At 47.2% G+C, this 20,848-nt stretch overlaps 1 protein-coding gene across 4 annotated transcripts in view; it reads left to right on the top strand.

Annotated features, from left to right (window-relative positions):
- AGBL1 (AGBL carboxypeptidase 1) overlaps positions 1–20,848 on the top strand; it is an 822,308-nt gene that overhangs the window by 362,884 nt on the left and 438,576 nt on the right. For all 4 annotated transcript variants that reach the window (XM_066355294.1, XM_066355295.1, XM_066355296.1 and 1 more), the window contains one exon: positions 17,443–17,574. In XM_066355294.1, the coding sequence (XP_066211391.1) occupies positions 17,443–17,574 (132 nt within the window). The remainder of the gene's footprint in view (positions 1–17,442; positions 17,575–20,848) is intronic.

The following is a 20,848-nucleotide window of genomic DNA, read 5'->3' as shown; positions in this document are numbered from 1 at the left end:
TTGGAGCATCAGCCCCAGATGGGGGAGGCCAGGTAGATCCTGCTGGGGGTGCATGCAAGAGTCTGTCTTCCTATCTCTCCTCCTCTCACTTAAAAAAAAAATAATTCTTGTTCTACACTGATAAAATTGTGCAGTATTTTCATGTTCACCCTCACCCTCCCATCCAAGGAGACTGCACTGTCTAGGCTGACTATGCCATCTGCCTCCCAGAAGGAAGTTCATGGCCTGCCGAGCAGAGCACCAAGCTCATGGTCAAGGCCTGGAAAAAAGTGTGTCCTGTGAGGAGGAGGCCTTGCTTCTGGGAGGAGAGAGAGAGAGATTTACAGGGAAAGAGGTCCCCACCCCCGACATACATTTAAACACACACACAAGCTCATAACAAACAGGGTTCCTCTCTGCTCTGACAGCCTCTAATTGAGGAGCCGAACACTTCTTTTAGACTGTGACAGGTGAAAGTCTTGTTTAAAAATATAAATAAACATTAATTAACTGTAAACATGACAGCCACAGACTGGTTTCCTGCCGGGACTATCTGAAAGGTGGGTGAGAAACAGCTGAGGACCAAATGCTATTCACAGTGTCACAGAGTTCTACATTGGGCTCAGCATCACCTTTTTGTCACCTGTGAGGCTGTATTTACCTGACTTCCTGCTGACGGCAGGACCCGCCGCTCACCCCCGCTCAGACCTGCCCTGTACCAGAGGGGTGACCGCTGTGTCAGGACCCCTGCTCACCCCCGCTCAGACCTGCCCTGTACCAGAGGGATGACCGCTGTGTCAGGCACCCCGCTCACCCCCGCTCAGACCTGCCCTGTACCAGAGGGGTGACCGCTGTGTCAGGACCCCCGCTCAGACCTGCCCTGTACCAGAGGGGTGACCGCTGTGTCAGGACCCCCGCTCACCCCCGCTCAGACCTGCCCTGTACCAGAGGGATGACCGCTGTGTCAGGACCCCCGCTCACCCCCGCTCAGACCTGCCCTGTACCAGAGGGATGACCGCTGTGTCAGGCCCCCCGCTCACCCCCGCTCAGACCTGCCCTGTACCAGAGGGATGACCGCTGTGTCAGGACCCCCGCTCAGACCTGCCCTGTACCAGAGGGGTGACCGCTGTGTCAGGACCCCCGCTCAGACCTGCCCTGTACCAGAGGGGTGACCGCTGTGTCAGGACCCCCACTCAGACCTGCCCTGTACCAGAGGGGTGACCGCTGTGTCAGGACCCCCGCTCAGACCTGCCCTGTACCAGAGGGGTGACCGCTGTGTCAGGACCCCCGCTCACCCCCGCTCAGACCTGCCCTGTACCAGAGGGGTGACCGCTGTGTCAGGACCCCTGCTCACCCCCGCTCAGACCTGTCCTGTACCAGAGGGATGACCGGTGTGTCAGGACTGACACTTGGGCATCATGGTTGCAGGTTAACTGTGAGTGTGCCCAGCCTCTTCCTCTTATGAACATATTTCCTGAAGCATTGGGAAGCTACTTCTGATACTTTAAAGGTTCTACCTGTTCTATTGTAGATGGTACTCAGGTGTTTGGCTCTTGGTGGGCAGATACTATGAAATCTGAGGACAGATGAGAATGTAAGACAGTGAAAAAGCTAGCAATGCCCTGACGCGGATGGGGGCTGCTAAAGACCATTCAGTTTATAAGCAGTATAGAGATATTCACATATTCTTTCATTCATCCATCCACCTAAGTGTGAATCCACCCACCCACATGTCCACCCATCCATCCACCCACCCACTCACCCTTCCGCCCACCCATCCATCCACCCACCCACCCACCCACCCATCTACCCACACTTCCACCCACTTATCCACCCCCGTACCCACCCACCCCCATTTACCAGCCCACCTACCCGCTCACCCATCCACCCATCCACTCATCCATCCATCCACCCACTTACCCATCCGCCCACCCATCCACTCATCCATCCATCCACCCACTCACCCATCCGCCCACCCATCCACTCATCCATCCATCCACCCACTCACCCATCCGCCCACTCATCCACTCATCCATCTATCCACCCACTCACCCGCCCATCCATTCACCCACCCACCCACCCATGCATCCACCCACCCACCAGCCCATCCATCCATCCACCCACCCATCCATGCATCCACCTACCCACCGATTCACCCATCCACCCATCCACCCCATTCACCTGCCCACCCATCCATCCATCTATCTACCCACCTGCCTGCCCATCCACCCACATACCCACTTGCCCAACTTCCCACCTGCCCATATATCCACCCACCTGCCCATCTCCCACCCTCCCATTCCCCATCCCCCCATCCATCCACCACTCCACCCACCCATTCAAATGTTGGGTCCAGAGGCCCAGAAACATAGTAAACATTGATATATTTGTACATTGGAATGCTATTCAACAGTCAAAAATGACACCACCAACAAACAGCACAGTACTGAAATACTCGGCAACGTGGATGAATTCCAGAAACATGTTGAGTGAAACGGGCTAGACCCTCCAGAGTCCAAACTCTGCATTCCTCTTTGTGTCAAGTTCAAGATCAACAAATCCAGGAAGACAGGAATTCAGAACAGTGCTTGCTTCTGAAAGGGATTAAATAATAGGCTCCGGAAGGGAAATTCCTAGGTTAATGGAAATGTTCTACATTTTGATGGAAGAATCAGTTACACCAAAACTCATTGATGTGTGCACCCAATACCTGTGCTCTTTACCAAGGATGTGTTCTTACCTAAATGCAGAAAATTAAAGAGAAATAAACGAAAGCAAAGTCAATGGGCTTTGAAACATTAAAAAAAAGTTAACCAATGTCACCCCAATAAATTCAATAAAACATTAAAAATGAGTCAGTGAGCTTTGCAAAGATGCAGCTAGGAGGAGACAAAGTGGGGTGCTCCAAATCAGGGGTGACCTCGTGGAGGCATGCAATTCAAGCCAAAGAAGGTATCTTTGCCAGAACATACTAGAAAGCCAGTAGAATAACATCTGCTTGGTTCCAGCCAGAGAAAGAAATCTCAAGCCAAGAAGCCCAGAGAAGCAGGCAGGCTCAAGGAGTAGCTGGCGGGGTACATTGAATAGGTAGCTGAATGCGAGCTCACAGCAGGGTGGGGCCGGGGTGTGTGTGTGTGTGTGTGTGTGGCCCAGAGAACAGCCTGCGGAGCCTGGGGGAGTGCAGGGAGCTCTCAGCTGTGTGTGTGTGTGTGTGTGTGTGTGTGTGTGTGTCTGTGGCCCAGAGGGCAGCCTGCGGAGCCTGGGGGAGTGCAGGGGAGCTCTCAGCTGTGTGTGTATGTGTGTGTGTGTGTGTGTGTGTGTGTGTGTGTGGCCCAGAGGGCAGCCTACCGAGCCTGGGGGAGTGCAGGGAGCTCTCAGCGCCAGGAGGCCGGGCCTGGAGCCTGGCTGAGCTGCAGTGTTGCAGCTGAGCTGGCCCCTGTGCCACAGTGAAGAATCGGGTCTTCAGCATGAGGGACAGGTGTGCATTCCCTGTCCTTTTAGCCTTTAGCGTGGGAGTGCGTATGTGGGCGGGGCCTCAGAGCCTCTGAACAGCCCGTTGATTTTCGCTGACAACCTCCGGAACACGGCCACCTTCCGCCCAGGGACAGGGTGGGCATATTTCGGTTTTATCATTCTCTGGGGCCAAATGGAACGCATTTTTAGCTCCTTAAATGATTTTCCTGGTCTACTTATGAGTCCTTCTGGCATATCATTTTAGTTAATCAGCTTCTTTTAAGTGAGGCACGGACAGAGAGGCCAAAAACGGATGCTGGGTCCCTTCCTAAAACCTTGTCTCCTAGGTCTGAAGGTGTTCATACTCATTATTTACTTTATCTGCACTTTATTTCTCAAAAATAATGTTAATTTTGTTTATTTTCTTTCACTCACGCTAAGGTACTGATTCTAGAACTTCCCTCTTTTTTTGTATTTGAGGATGATCTAGAGCAAAAAAATCTGCGCTCATATTCGGAGGAGGGAGACAGGATACCTGTGAAGGTTCTGGGTGAAAAAAGAAAACAAAACTTAGTTCAATTCTGTATTCTTTTTATTTAAAATGATTCCCATGCAGTCAGCTTAAAGATTAAGCAACACTTCTCTCATACATCAGAAACTGTATTTTCTATGTATTTTTACAGGTAAAAATACTACGTTTTTATGTGAATTGCTAAAGTTTCTAGAATAAGCGTATGTTGAGAAGCAAAGTGAAAGTTTCCTCCCTCGCGTGTATTGCTGACGCGCCTTCTGCGCCTCGTGGGGGCTGGAAACCAGGGTCTTCCGTGTCACAGGCCAGCCAGGTTTTTTCAAAATGTCTGAGCACATTTTCTTTTCTTTTCTCTTTTATATTTTTGTGGAATTGAATGAAGTGAGGAGGTAAAGTAAAGAGTAAAACAGAATGTCTCTGTTCGTTAGAGCATTATCCTGAAGCACAGAGGTGGCCGGTTCAATCCCTGGTCAGGGCACACACAGGAGGAGATTGATGTTCCTGTCTCTCTCTCGCTCTCTCTCCCTTCCTCTCTTGCTAAAAGCAATAAATAAAAATTATATTAAAAAAGGAAAACAGGAGAGTAGGTGCCTTAATCAGTGTTTCTCTTAAACCTGTGATGGCGAACCTTTTTATAAAAACCACCCACTTTTGCAGTGCTGGTCAACCTGGTCCCTCCCGCCCACTAGTGGGCATTCCAGCTTTCATGGTGGGCCAACTGAGTGGTGCCGTTTGGTTGTTCTGCTACCCCCACCATGAAAGCTGGAATGCCCACTAGTGGGCGGGAGGGACCAGGTTGACCAGCACTGCAAAAGTGGGCGGTTTTTATAAAAGGTTCCCCGTCACAGTCTTGAACCCTTATGAAGGTGCCTCCTCCCGCAGCTAGTGGATATGGGCAAAACGGCAAGAAATGTGCAGAGATGGGGCCACGTGGACTAGTCTGGTTGTAAGGCTGCTCTCTGTGAGGAAGGGCCACACATCAAAGCAGGTGCATCAAGGCCTGGTCAGGTAGCTTACTTGATTAAGGCATCATCCCAACAGGCCAAGGTTGTAAGTTTGATTCCCAGTCAGGGAACATGCAAGAATCAACCAATGGATGCACAAATAAGTGAGACAGGAAACTGATATTTCTCCCTCCCTCTCCCTTCCTCTCTGTCTCTTTAAAAAGACAAACAAGCAAAACCCGATGCTTTAAATGACACAGGGACACCTGGGCTTCATCTTCTCAGCACACAGGAGGACTCAGGCTGAGAAGCCCTGACCTAGCCGGTGTAGCCAGCCTACAGGGATCATGGCCAATGGCATTGGACGTATAGTTGAAAGTTCTACTCGCAGAAAGTGGGGCTGCCAAAAGCCAAGCATGTCCAGTCTAGGGGGCCAAGACCACCAGCAGCCCTTGAACAGAGGGATGCAAATCAGGGGGCCGAGGAAGCCTCCTTCCTAGGTAGGCGGCGGAGGCATGGTGGCGGGTCTATACTCACAACCCCGGCCCCTGGGTTCATCCAGACAACTTGGGAACTTGTCAGAGATCCAGGAGACCAGCGTGGACCTTACCTTCAGGTGAAGACACGGGTCCCGATCTGCCCTAATGGAGGGTGTCGCACAAATGGATAGATTGCTTCTCCTTGAGTGTCCTGGTACCTGCCACTGCGTGATACCCACCCAGTTTAATTGGCCCCAGGGGTTGTGTCCAAAGGGGCATCCAGGCCTCTGCCTCCGTCTCTTCAACACCTGGAACCAGGGAAGAAGAACAGTTTTAACTCGTAAGGAACCTGCTGAGACAATCACTGCATAGGCTGGCCCAGGATAGCAGAAATCAGCCAGAATGAGGTGGCGGAGTCAGTCTAGTCGTTTGCTCTTCATTTCGCTGTTGACGGACAGTTCTTCACCATTGGTCAATCCAATGTACATAAATATCCTGTTTTGGAAAGCCTTTGGAGCCAGACTGATCAGAGTTTGAAATAAAACACTCTGACTTTTAATAGGCAGCCATAGGTCAGTTCCTGAATCACCTTTATCAAGAAGGCGATCCTCACCTGCAAGTTTGGGTAACAGCCTCCTTTTAGGAGCATCTGTATAAAGCCCTGGCTGGATAGCTGGTTTGGCTGGAGCGTGAAGATTGCCAGGTCCGATTCCCCAGTCAGGCACATACAGGAGCAGCTTGATGGTTCTGTCCCTGTCTCTCTCTCAAAAAAAGAAAAAAAAGAGTGTCTATATATTGAGTATAGTATCTGTAGAATCTTAGCAGTGTGACTAGCTTGTATCAGGCATTCAAATACATTAGGCATTCAAATATTAGGCATTCAAATACCTAAGGAGCCCTAAAAAATCTGTGTGTGAGCCCACATCGAACTGCACTGAATAGGTATGAAACTAGGAGAGTTTTCCTTTTATTTGGTGCAGATTTCACATTTCTATCATCTTTTGTTGCTTTTCCTGTGACTGGTCAAAAGTGCACCATGACTTTACGGACACACTGTATTTAGCAAACTACAATTATTACTCACCAGAAGGGGGCGATGTACAAAACAAAACCATGTGTGAGACTGTATGTTTCTGCATTAATTTACATGGGTACTTTCAATGCAATTGAATTATTTTGGAAAGAATGGCATCTTAACACAGAACCCCCACGTGGCAGCAAATCGCCTCCTGCATTTTGTCATATGACAAAGGTTCTCACGGTGGGCAGTCTCAGAACCGGTTATCGGTGTCTCCTACTGGGTTGAATGTGAAGACTGTCACGCCACAACAGCCCTGGGAGGGGGCCAACATGTGTTTGTAAGTAAAGGCTGCTCCTCTAAGCTCGTGTTGGAGCTTTGGCCGATGAGGGCCCAATTTAAGTAAGTGGCCGGTCACTTTAGGAAAGGGAACAGCACAGATTCCCCTTTCGGGTAGTTACAGGAGTCAACTCCGCACCTGCCCCTGTGGTCGACCTCAGCCGTGCCTGGAGGTTGCTGATCACTCTGATGAAGCACTCAATAAGGAGCGTGCCCTGCTGCCCACGGAGGGACAGGGAATGCCGTCTTGTGAACGGGGCCCTTGGAGGATAATTGAACATGCTGCTAATACCGTTCCCTTCATAGAAACATTCGCTTTGCTCGGGAGCTCAGCTGAATGCCGGCTGCTCCACCCTGAGCTCCAGCTGGAAGCCCCAGGCCTTTTGGGGGCCTTGGCTAGCTTCATTGGAAGCTCGGCTGCCTTGGGTTTCCAGCACACTCCCCAGCACTCGCCTCTCCAAGGCCCCAGCCTCGCCCTTTTATTTTCCTGCGGCAGTGGAATAAATAATGCAGCGACCCCACAGCCGAGAAGTGGGAACCAGACCCAGATGTCAGGAATGAGAACACGGCCGCTTAGAACCGGAGAGTCGCGCGGTAAACAGGGTCAGGAATGGGCGAGCTGTGGGGAGGGGCACGGCCCGGGAGGTGAGTTTCAGACAGAGGTGGGCAACCTCTTGAACAAGGGGCCCAATTAGCTTACAGAGGAACCAGAGTGAGGAGCAGAGAGGAGAGATGGAGAGATGGGGAAGGCATGTGAGGAGCATAGTAATGTGGCCGGGCACAGCCTCTTTGCTGAGCGAGACTGGATGGAACTCACGTTTGCATGAATTAAATTGACCTTGACTTTGGCTCCGACAAGAATTCACTGGAAGAGGTGCAAAGGAGATGCGTAAGAGCCTGATTTCAAAATTGCAGCCCAGTCCACGACCAATACACTTCCCGGTGAAGAAACAGACGAGGGATTCAGCGCAGCCCAGGGTGAACGAGTGCAAATCTAACCACTCCAAGTCTCAAAGGAAACAAATCTGAAAGGAAACTTTTAAATCTGCATCTCTTCCTGTGCTCCTTGCCTCGGGGAAAAGCACAATCATATTGTCTATTCATTCAACCTGGAAATCAGGTGGGATAGTTCTCCTCGTCCTCCCTGACCCCAAGTCTGTTTAGTCTTCGCTCTTAGAGATTTTACTTCCTTACTCCCTCTCCAAATGCCCTGTCTTTTTATACATACATCAGCTGCCTTAGACAAGGCCTGTGCTATCTGTGCCTGTCTGTGTCTCTGAAATTCTTTTCTTTTTCTTATTGTAGCGAGAGAGAGAGAGACAGAGACAGAGACAATGACAGACAGAAAGGGAGAGAGATGAGAAACATCAATTCTTTGTTGTGGTTCCTTAGTTCATTGATTGCTTTCTCATATGTGCCTTGCCAGGGGGAGGGGATGATGGGAGGAGCTCCAGCCGAGCCAGTGACCCCTTGCTCAAGCCAGTGACCTTGGGCTCAAGTCAGCGACTTTGGACTCAAGCCAGTGACCATGGGGTCATGTCTATGATCCCACACTCAAGCCAGCTACCTTGGGGTTTCAAACCTGGGTCCTCAGTATCCCAGATCGACACTCTGTCCATGGCACCACCGCCTGGTCAGGGCTTGCAACCCATGCTTAACACCCCGTGCCAGCCAACCTTGCTTCTCCTTGCTTGAACAGTTGAGTGGCTCCTTCCCCACCTGCAGGAAAATGTCCAAACATGCCCGTGTGTCAAAGACCTGCCCAGCGCCCACCTCTGCACGTCCCTGTGTCAGATTCCTGTCCCTTTCATTTTGTTGTCTCACTTTGAAGGACGGCAGCTCCTCACATCCAGAGCCATTTCTTTCTCCTTTTCCGTGCACTTGGGTAACTGTCACTCAGCAGCACTCATCTTAGAATAACCCCCGGGTATTCCATGCCCACGGCATCACGCATCTTCAGGTTGTCATTCATTCGGAGGGCAGCGTGAGTGATGCTCTTAGATCGGGCAACATCCTCTTATGTAGTTCCCAGAGAACCTTGGACTTAGCTCCACCCCCACTCTCCTCTCACTGCAAAACCATTTCTTGCCCGGAAGGATCAATCCTAACCAAACAGCTCCTGGAAGATGCAGTATAGAAACAACAAATGTTTGAAAACATGGATCCTGGGTTTGAGCAAACTGGGATTCAAATATTCACTCACATACTTAATAGCAATGCAATGTTGGGCGAGCCCGGGCAAGTGATTTATTTGATTTGAAATGCAGTTTTCTCAGCTACAAAATGAAGATATGTGTAGTACCCACTCCATCTATGTATCTATGTTAAGTTTTTAGTGCAGAGTCTGAAATATCATAAATCTTCAATAACATAACTATTGTTGCTATTGCTATTAAGTCTTCAATCAAGTATTGTTGCCGTTGTTATATGGTATTAGAATATACACTGTTATATGTTATTGGAGTATCAGCTATGTTACCTTATATTCCAATTTTAATTTTCCCTGCCGTGTGGCAGGGACAGAAGAAGGATTGGTTGAACCAATTCATGAACGAGCAACATGAGACCATGGGGATATTGGAGCACCAGCATGGATCTCATCTTCTATCAACCTGGCACAGAATTTTATGGAAAAGAAATGTGTTCCATCGTCCAGTAGGAAAGACAAAGTTTTCTCAACTGAAATAACATGGTGGTTAGTCTTGTCACTGCCTCCTCCAATGTCGAGGGACAAGTAGTACTTATAATTAACAGGCATTTATTTTGAAGGATGCCATTTAAGCAACAAAGAGAACTATGTCTCTATGTCCTTTGTTTTGAAACTTCAGAGGCCACTGGACCCGTCAGGGCCAAGCACCTGTCCTTCCTGTGGGTGACTAGCTCGATAGCGTGTCCTTTGCCTCTGCTTCCGGAGTCTGTAAGGATCAGAAAAAATAAACACAACTCCCCTTTCTGTTGGAGTTCGGTATGGCAGGAGCTCCTGTCGCCATGTAGGCATAGCTTCTGGCTCTCTGGGAAAGCTGCTGCCACGGCACAATTTGTTTGCACACTTATCATGTAAATGGTAGGTGTTCAATTCACACAGAGACACTGAGGGGTAAGCGAGGAAGGTTGGTGGGAAATTCGCGATGGCAGAAATGGTGACATACTGACATTTGTGACAGCTTGGATAGACCTTGAAAATACTATGCTAAGCAAAATAAATAAATCAGAAGAAGCTAAGAGCCATATGATTTCACATGAAGGCAGGATATAATACTAAGACTCAAAGATATAGACAAAAGTGTAAAGGCGAAGTGGTTACCAGAGGAAGGGAGGACAGGGTAGAGGGAGGTCCAGGGGGCCACATATACAGTGACAAAAAGTGTTCTGACCTGGGAGATGAGCACCCAGAGCAGTGAATACTAACTATTGTTAATATGCTATGGAGATATGCATTTGAAACCTACCGTATTTCCCCGGGTATAAGTCGCTCCCATGTATAAGACGCACCTTAATGTTGGGGCCCGGAATTTGAAAAAAATGTATTACATCAAGTTATTGAACTCAAGTTTTATTCATCATAAAATTCATACAACTCCTCATCACTGTCAAAACTCCCATCCATTAGCTTGTCCTCATCTGTGTCTGATGACGAATGACTGTCTTCAACAATGAGCTCAAAAACAAATGCAAAAAAGCGGGAAATGCGAGTAAAAAGATCTACAACAGCTATATAAGACGCACCCAGTTTTTAGACCCCAAATTTTTCAAAAAAATGTGCATTTTATACATGGGAAAATATGGTATGTGTTACTCTGGACTGGTATCACCCCATTTAATTTTATTTCTGAATAAAAAGAATTCATGATGGTAGAGGATTAATCCTCAAACAAGTATTTTATTGGTTCTTATAGACTGGAGACTTTCAGAGTGTGGTCCTGGGAACAGGGGCATCGGTATCACTGGAATTGTTACAAGTTCGAGTGCCTGGGCCCACCCCAGACTTACTTGAACCGCAAAATTCTGGGGAGTCGCTCACAGTCTGAGCTTTAACAAATCCTTCCGCTTACTCTGAGGTTTGATAGCATGCGAGACCCACCGATCTAGACTCCAGATCAGCCCAGTGATCTCAACCCTGGCTGTATGTTAGAACCACTTGGAAAACTTTTCAAAACTCCCATAGTCCTAGTATTAATGCAGACCAATTAAGTCAGGATCTCTGGAGGTGGGCTCCAGGCACTGATATTTTTAAAAATCTCCTCAGGAGATTCGAATATGTAGACAGGATGGAGAAGCAGTGGCCTCAGGGAGGGATTTGTTAGAGACAAGGGAAACCTGCTCCGATAAGATACAGGGTTTGAAGAAAGGAAGTCTGGGGGGTCTTACAGAACACAGGAAGTACCTAAATCCCACACGGGTCCTTCCCTCTCTTCTTCTTCTGTTTCTGTGGCTGTCTGTTCTGTTTCCTGCTTTTCTCTGTGCGTTAGCTTAATTACCCCACAATTTACAAAGCAAGGGATTCTTCTTCACTGTTCCCACGCTTTCATTATTTGTCTTCCGTGTGGTTTCACTTGTCATTGGACCAACCCCCTCCTCCCAAGTCTACGTAACATTTCAGCTCCACAGCTCAGGGATCTTGAGAAGCTGGGGAGACTTATTTTTCCTAAGATTTTGACCTGAAACTATGAATTAGTAATATCACAGCCTGACCAGGTAGTGGCACAATGGATAGAGCATTGGTCTGGGATGCTGAGGACCCAGGTTCAAAATCCTGAGGTTGTTGGCTTGAGCATGGGCTCACTAGCTTAGGCACGGGGTCTCCGGCTTGTGCATGACATCATAGATTTGACCCTGTGGTCACTAGCTTGAGCCCAAAGGTCATTGGCTTGAGCAAGGGTTCACTGGCTCAGCTGGAGCCCCCCAGTCAAGGCACATAGGAGAAAGCAATCATTGAGCAACTAAGGTGCCGCAAACTATGAGCTGATGCTTCTCATCTCTCCCCCATCCTCCTGTCTGCCTGTCCCTCTCTCTCTCTCTCTTTCTCTCAAAATAAATAAATAAATAAATAATTCACAAATAAAATTATTTTCTTTTACTGAAGAGAAAATAGACTCAAAAAATGCTTTCTGGCTCACAAAGCATTTACAATGTAATTTTAAAATTCAAATATAATAGTAGTTCTTTAGCACTGATAATTAAGAGAAGGGGGAGTAAACAGAGAACAATTTTGAGGACTTTAGTCTAGGATTTTGTAACTGCTGGTCCCTGGGCTGGTGCTTGTCTGTGAAAGAGTTAACCACCCTGATGTTGTATGAAAATTACAGACCCAATGATCTTAGTCAAATTCAATGATGCTCAGGGTGATTTCTGCCCAAAATTATGCTCCTGTTTTCACTGGTCCCCCAGTATAAAAAGGTTGAAAAGCAGTGCCTTAATCCTTTAAACCCTTGTCTCAGTTATCTGGTCTGTCCAAAAACCTACCCGCTCCAGTGTTTCTGATCAAGCCAATGTTTCCATCCGCAACAACTTGGATTCCAGAAGTCAGTCCTGACGCCACTGAATTCTTCCCACTTATGTTAGTCCCTCAACAAAGCAACATGTCTTACCAGCTCCGATTTGCCATCAAAGAGTTCGTCTTCATCTTCTCCTGTTTTGCCTGAGCACACCATCTACTCATGTGTCCTTGTATTTTCCTTTTACACGGGTTTTGATGACTCCACTCCATACATGTACCGAGGGTGTCGTGGGCTCCGTGCTGCTGTGAACAGCTTCCTGTTTAATCACAGAGGTACAGGACTGGATCATACACCAGAACGTAGGCTAGGCCCTCATCTGTGTCTGACTTCTCAGCCAGCCTCCCTGATAGCAATCCCTCTGGCTTCTGCCGAAATATTTCCCGAAACGAAAGGATTTTAAAGTGTGACCCAGTGTTGCAAGATGATGATAACCATAGAAAGTTCTTTCTCGCCAGTAACAGCTAGCTACTCAACAACTATTGAATTTAATATGGAGCTAGAATCTATGTCCATATTATCCTTCTCCTTGTTTTGTCTTCCTCTGCTCTTTGAAATGATAGCAAATACATTTATTTGTGTTCAAGATGGCAGAATTTTGAAATGGGAGGGAACACTGTCAAGACCCCTTGAGCCTTCTTTCTTTCTGGAATAAAACTTCCAGTGTTATTAGTTCTGCTTTTTTTGTCCAAACTTTCTTATTGCTCTTGGCTTTTGCCTTAGTTCATTCTAAAATGCCACACTTATAAATGGAAAACACTAGATTAGATATAAAGGGACCAGTATAAGGTGCATTGAGCTGATTTTTCCTTAATATTTGGCCACACTGCTTCTCCAGAAGCGATATATGACAGGATCAATTAAGATTAATTTTTGACGTCTCTGGCCACTGATTCATTCTGAACAAATTGCCATCTAAAACCTTCAGATCTGTCATTCAAAATGTACTTCTTAGCTGAATGTCTCTATCCTTTACCTGGGCCACTCTTTGAACCTAATTGTAGGACGTTATATTTATTCCAATGAAGTGTTTCTCTTTCTGCTGATTTGTTGTGGGTTTTTTTTTTGCCACTTCTCATTTCCACTCTCACTGGTTTACCGTGCTCTCACTTGTCCTCAATTCTGGATAATCAGTGAATTTGACAAACACCTTCAGTCACCTCCCCTTTGTCCTTCACTTAATACACAAAGGCTACACTTGGAGAGACAAACGAGCAAATGGGAGGAAGTACCTCATGAAAATATCAGGATTTCTATGGCTCTGAAACGTACCAATGTGTTGTAGTGTATGTTCATTTCAAACATCCAGACCACAAGTACACAGCTCGTTAAATTATTGCAAAATGAGCACACCATGTAATCACCAACCAAATGAAAAAAAAGAACAGTACCAGCAGCCCAGAGATGCTGGACAATGCTAAGCTCCCAACCATAAATGCTACCCTCATTTCTGTCGCCATATTCATTTTGCCTGTTTTTTGAACACCCTAGAGCAGAAATCATAGAAATGTACTCTTTCCTATCTGGCCCCTCCCTCCCTCCCTCCCTTCCTTCTTTCTTTATATTTTATCGATTTTAGACAGAGGAAGGGAGAGAGAGAGAGAGAGAGAGTGAGAGAAAGAGAGAGACAGGAACATCAATCTATTCTTGTATGTGCTCTCACCGGGGATCGAACCGGCAACCTCTGCACTTTGGGACATTGCTCTAACCAACCGAGCTATCCAGCCAGGGCTCTGGCCTGTTCTTTCATTCTCAACGTCAGACAGCTTTATTAGTTTTAGGCTAATAAAAATAGTGCTTCTATTTACTTTCTTGATATCTTCTGGGACCCAATATACACATTGCTGTTGGGAGGGTTCTAGAATATGCATCTAGTCCGCTTTAGAAGGCACTCCCAAATTGTTCTCCAAAGTACTGGTATCAATTGATAGTCTCAGAAGCTGGGCTCGAGTTCCACTTGCTCCGTGTCCTGGTCAACATTCGGTGTTGTCTATCCCCACGGTCTCATCAGTCCGTTAGATGCAGGGGCATCTCACTGCGGTGTTTACACTCTGCATCCTTGCCGTTAATGAAGTTGAGGGCATCTCACTGCGGTGTTCACACTCTGCGTCCTTGCTGTTAATGAAGTTGAGGGCATCTCACTGCGGTGTTCACACTCTGCGTCCTTGCTGTTAATGAAGTTGAGGGCATCTCACTGCGGTGTTTACACTCTGCATCCTTGCTGTTAATGAAATTGAGTACATCTCACTGTGGTGTTCACACTCTGCGTCCTTGATGTTAATGAAGTTGGTACATCTCACTGCGGTGTTCACACTCTGAGTCCTCGCTGTTAATGAAGTTGAGGGCATCTCACTGCGGTGTTTACACTCTGCGTCCTTGCCGTTAATGAAGTTGAGGGCATCTCACTGCGGTGTTCACACTCTGTGTCCTTGCCGTTAATGAAGTTGAGGGCATCTCACTGCGGTGTTCACACTCTGCGTCCTTGCTGTTAATGAAGTTGAGGGCATCTCACTGCGGTGTTCACACTCTGCGTCCTCGCTGTTAATGAAGTTGAGGGCATCTCACTGCGGTGTTCACACTCTGCGTCCTTGCTGTTAATGAAGTTGGTACATCTCACTGCGGTGTTCACACTCTGCGTCCTTGCTGTTAATGAAGTTGAGGGCATCTCACTGCGGTGTTCACACTCTGCGTCCTTGCTGTTAATGAAGTTGGTACATCTCACTGCGGTGTTTACACTCTGCATCCTTGCTGTTAATGAAATTGAGTACATCTCACTGCCGTGTTCACACTCTGAGTCCTCGCTGTTAATGAAGTTGAGGGCATCTCACTGCGGTGTTCACACTCTGCGTCCTCGCTGTTAATGAAGTTGAGGGCATCTCACTGCGGTGTTCACACTCTGCGTCCTTGCCGTTAATGAAGTTGAGGGCATCTCACTGCGGTGTTCACACTCTGCGTCCTTGCCGTTAATGAAGTTGAGGGCATCTCACTGCGGTGTTCACACTCTGCGTCCTTGCCGTTAATGAAGTTGAGGGCATCTCACTGTGGTGTTCACACTCTGCGTCCTTGCCGTTAATGAAGTTGAGGGCATCTCACTGCGGTGTTCACACTCTGCGTCCTTGCCGTTAATGAAGTTGAGGGCATCTCACTGCGGTGTTCACACTCTGTGTCCTTGCCGTTAATGAAGTTGAGGGCATCTCACTGCGGTGTTCACACTCTGTGTCTTTGCCGTTAATGAAGTTGAGGGCATCTCACTGCGGTGTTCACACTCTGTGTCCTTGCTGTTAATGAAGTTGAGGGCATCTCACTGCGGTGTTCACACTCTGCGTCCTTGCTGTTAATGAAGTTGAGGGCATCTCACTGCGGTGTTCACACTCTGCGTCCTTGCTGTTAATGAAGTTGAGGGCATCTCACTGCGGTGTTCACACTCTGTCCCTTGCTGTTAATGAAGTTGAGGGCATCTCACTGCCATGTTCACACTCTGTGTCCTTGCTGTTAATGAAGTTGGTACATCGTCATTTGTTTGGTAGCCATTTGGACCTTCTCTCTTGTGAAATATCCATTCAAGCTTTTGGCCTATTTAAAAACTGGGTCACCTCTCTTTTTCGAATTGATGTAAAAAAAGACGGGATTTGGCAATTCGTTTGGCCCTGTTCTCGGGAGGAGCACTGGACAATGAGAAAGGGGACATGGTAATCCAGGTCATGCCATGACATCACAACGAACTAAGCAGGTATCTGTGGTTGATCTTAATGAAGTATCAACTCAGCAGGTGTCGTAGGAGCCCAAGTGGCCATCACAGCTGGTCGTCTTGGCAGTAACAAAGACTGAAATCAGTTAGATTTTTAATTCATTCAGGTGGTTACAGAAAGAAAGTGAGATTAGATTCCTTAATTTACAACTCAATTTATTGTTTGGGAACCAAAGAACTCGGATGGCAGCCACGCAGGGATATCTGATTTCCTGTCATCACAGGGTCTGGCATCGCGGAGAATCAGACAAAAAATCATCTGTGTAGGTTTCTGAATTGAAACAACAGTAGCAAAGTTTCTCACATGAAAGTTAGCAGTTGATTTGCAAAGACTGAGATCTGGAACTCGGATCAGGGGCATGCGATTGTGCCTCCATGAAAACGGCAGTTTTGAAGCCCAAGTCCTTGGAGCCGCTTCCGTTGTCAGTGACGTTCTGTGTGAGGAGACTAGTCTCTCTCTGGAGCCTCTTCCCTTGTCAGTGACGTTCTGTGTGAGGAGACTAGTCTCTCTCTGCTTCAACAGTCTATATAACTCACCTGGGGCAAAGGCCTGGAAAGAGGCTACCGTTTTTGGTTGTTATTTTTAGATCTATCACAACTACCCCAGGTGGCCCCCAAATCTCATGAGTAGGATCAAAGGTAAGTATGGCCCTGGAGGACGAGAGTACCCTCTGACTCAGGAGAAAAGAGCTTGCAAACCAAAGAAATGGCAAGACTTTGCTAATACACGTCATCACACACCTGAGCAATGTGTGTCGGAAGGGATTTTATGAGTGTTGAATCAACAAGGGCAAAACATAACACAAGATTTGTCTGACTTTATTAATATGAGTACATATTCTAGAAACTTTAAATGGATATTTCCTATTGACTTTTTAAATTATTTAAAACCCCAATTTAAAAAATAAAATGGATATTTTTACTTCTAATTATTTTTAAGTGAGAGTAGGGGAGACAGAGAGACAGAGTCCTACATGTGTCCTGACTGGGATCCGCCAGGCAAACCCCATCTGGGGCCGATGCTCAAATCAGCTGAGCTATCCTCAGTGCCTGAGGCTGATGATCGGACCAACAGAGCCACTGACTGCAGGAAGGGAGGAGAGAGAGAGAAGGGGGAGAAGGAGGGGTGGAGAAGCAGATGGATACTTCTCCTGAGTGCTCTGACCAGGAATTGAACCCTGGATGTCCTCACGCTGTGCCGTCGCTCTAATTTGAACCCCATCTCTCTCCTGCTACAAACACATTTCCTCATCTCCCATTCAAATCTACATTTCTTCCAATATAACTTTGTCCCTGAGGACTTTACCAATACAACTCTTCCCAAAGTCACCAAGGATCCGCATAGAACTGGTTCTGCTGAACAAACATCATCGACCTGAGAAAGTTGACCTTTTAAACTTTTTAAGAAATCAATAGCTCCTGTCTAGATTGACGTCTCCCTTTGTTTGGCCCCCCTAGGTCTTCTGTGACTTCCACGGCCACTCCCAGAAGAAGAATGTGTTCGTCTATGGCTGTAGCATTAAGGAGACGCTGTGGCAGGCAGAGCCTGCTGTGGGCACGTCGGCCGTCTTGGAAGATGTCAGCTACAGGGTGAGTTTGAAGTGCCTGCAATGACGGAGAGAAAGAGAAATGCTAAAACAAAATCTGTAACACGGGAAATGTACAAACAGCAGAGACTCCATGAGTCCAACGTTGGCTTCTTGAAATGGTTAACAAAAAGGACAACCCTTTAGCTAGATTAAAAAAAAAAGAAGGTACAAGTTACCAAAAGCAGGAATGAAAGGGTCTACCCAGTCTTCCAAAATGTAAGAAATATATATTTTTAAAATTTTTTTCCATAGAAAATTTTTTCAATGGGAAAAATTGAGAGAAAGGAGAGAAGCATCAACTCATTATTTCACTTAGTTGTTTCTTTTTTTTTTGGTGTGTGTGTGTGTGTGTGTGTGTGTGCACACACACACTTATTGTTTCTTGCATGTGCCCTATCCAGGAATCAAACCCACGACCTCTACATGCCAGGATGATACTCTATCCCCTGAACCACCTGGCCAGGGCCTCAGAGAATATTGTTAACAATTTCTATGCCAATAAATGGGTAAATTTTGAGGAAGACACAAATTACCAAAACTGACTCAAGAAGACTTCATCTCCAATAAGACCCATTTCTAGGAAATAAATTATGTCAGTAATTAAAATCTCACAAATAAAATGTGGCCAGATGGCTGGTGGGTGAAGCCTGTCAAAACCTCAAAGAAATAATTAATACTAATTGTAAATAAATTCTTTGAATAAAGAATAGAAACACTTCCCAACTCATTTTCCGAGACCTGTATTACTCTGATATCACAGCCAGAAAAGGTATTCCAAGAAAATAAACGCAGACCCTGGCCAGGTGGCTCAGTGCAGCGGTAGAGCGTCAGCCCAGCGTGAGGACATCCCGTGTGTGATCCCTGGTCAGGACACACAGGAGAAGCGACCATCTGCTTCTCTCCCCCCCTCTCCTCCCACTCTGCCTCTTCCCCTCTCGCAGCCAGGGGCTCGACTGGTCCAAGCATTGGCCCCAGGCACTTAAGATAGCTTGGTTGATTAGAGCATCAGCCCCAGATTGGGGCTTGCCAGTTGGATCCCAGTCAGGGCACATGCCGGAATCTGTCTCTCTGTCTCCCCTCCTCTCACTGAATTTTTTTTTAAAAAGAAGAAGAAGTGTGAAAAAATTTGGGGTGACTAAAGTGTTCCAAAACTGGATGGGGCTGAGGGTTGCAGAACTGCAGACACTGAAAAGTCATCGAACCGCATGCCTACCGCAACAAAGCCGGTTTGTGTTTTTAAAAAGCAAACATTGGGCCCTGGCCGGTTGGCTCAGCGGTAGAGCGTTGGCCTGGCGTGCGGGGGACCCGGGTTTGATTCCCGGCCAGGGCACATAGGAGAAGCGCCCATTTGCTTCTCCCCCCCTCCCCCCCTCCTTCCTCTCTGTCTCTCTCTTCCCCTCCCGCAGCCAAGGCTCCATTGGAGCAAAGATGGCCCGGGCGCTGGGGATGGCTCCTTGGCCTCTGCCCCAGGCGCTAGAGTGGCTCTGGTCGCGGCAGAGCGACGCCCCAGAGGGGCAGAGCATCGCCCCTGGTGGGCGTGCCGGGTGGATCCCGGTCGGGCGCATGGGGGAGTCTGTCTGACTGTCTCTCCCCGTTTCCAGCTTCAGAAAAATAAAAAAAAAGAAAAAAAAATAAATAAAAAAATAAAAAGCAAACATTGGCCTGACCTGTGGTGGCGCAGTGGGATAAAGCATCGACCTGGAAGTGCTGAGGTCGCCGGTTCAAAACCCTGGGCTTGCCTGGTCAAGGCACATATGGGAGTTGATGCTTCCAGCTCCTCCCCCCTGTCTCTCTCTCTCTCTCTGTCTCTCTCTCTCCTCTCTAAAATGAGTAAATAAAAAAAATAAAAAAAATAAAATAAAATAAAAAGGAAACATTCATTGCTATCTACCATTTACTGGGTGCAGTGCTGGGTATTTAAAAAGTTCAGCAAAGTGCGGACTTCTAAGAAATAATAGTAGAGGAAAGAGATTGTCAGAAACTCAAAACAAAGACTAACGAGTACAAACCCAGAATGATTGTGAGGTAACAGAAAGGGCTGACTAATTCTCCGTGGGTGCGGAATTGGAGAGCTAGCCCTTCTTGGCTATTATTGAGAGAGAAATACGGTGGGAGGTATTACCACATTCCACAAAGAGGAACACATGTAATAGATGATTTTAAATTTGAATTTTATTTCAAGAGACATTTGAAGATGTAGAATGACATGAATTCTGAGATAATTAGAACTTGAACATCAAAGAACTTTATTTTTATTGATTGATTTTAGAGAGGGAGGAAGGGAGAGGGAGAGGGAGAGGAAGAAAGAGAGACAGAGAGAGAGAGAGAGAGAAACATCGACTTGTTGTTCCTCTTATTGGTTGATTCTTGCATGAGCCCTGACCAGGGATCAAACCTACTACCCTGGCATACTGAGACTACTGTCACCCCTTCCCCCTTTTTGGATGACAAAACTGGTGGCTAAACAGGTTGAATGACCTGCTCAAAGCCGCATAGCAGAAATCCAGAAGTCATACTTTTGATCCCTAGATCCAACCACTCCCTTGCCATATGCTCAATCCAGAGAAAAGAGAAGACCTTTCAGTTCTGTAGGGTTGCCATGGGGACCTCGCGTTTGCATGGGAGGGAGGACGCCTTCCCGGGGATGACCTCTGAGCTGGGAGCTACCTGGTGAGTTCATCGTCAGCGTATCTTTGGGAGCTCTGTCTTTTTTGAAATTAGGAAACCAGTCAGGGCTGATAAGAGTCAGCACAAAGCAGATGAATTAAAATGCAACTCAGGCCCTGGCCTGAGAGCTCGGTTGGTTACAGCCTCATCGTGCTGTACAGAGGTTGCTGGTTCGATCCCCGGTCAGGGCACGTAAAGGAGCAGATCGATATTCCTGTCTATTCTCCCCCACCCCCTGCCTCTAAAATCAATAAATAAAAGAATTTAAAAAATGCAACTCAGGCTTCTACAGTGTGCCTTAAAACCAGAATTTTTGACTCAGAGCCCTTCCCCCATCCGCTGTAGCTGTGCCCACTCACTCCTCTGTACTGGACAGATGGGGTTCAGTGTCTGTTAGGACGCAGAGGAGTCATTCTCGGGGCCGTTCTGTGTAGAGACCGTGCTAAATGCCAGCTCCTCTGTCAGGCCCCGGAGGTGCATCACCTCGTCTGTTCCTGTAATAACTCTGCCAGCGAGGTGTGAATTCTCCCATTTTAATCAGGAACAAGACAGGATGTCTGTTATCACCACTCTTATTCAACACAGTCCTAGAAGTCCTAGACACAGCA

The sequence above is a fragment of the Saccopteryx leptura genome, chromosome 13 (assembly GCF_036850995.1).
Source record: "Saccopteryx leptura isolate mSacLep1 chromosome 13, mSacLep1_pri_phased_curated, whole genome shotgun sequence".
NCBI lineage: Eukaryota > Metazoa > Chordata > Mammalia > Chiroptera > Emballonuridae > Saccopteryx > Saccopteryx leptura.
Note: the sequence above shows the minus strand (reverse complement) of the source record. Positions and strands in the feature narration are given on the sequence as shown.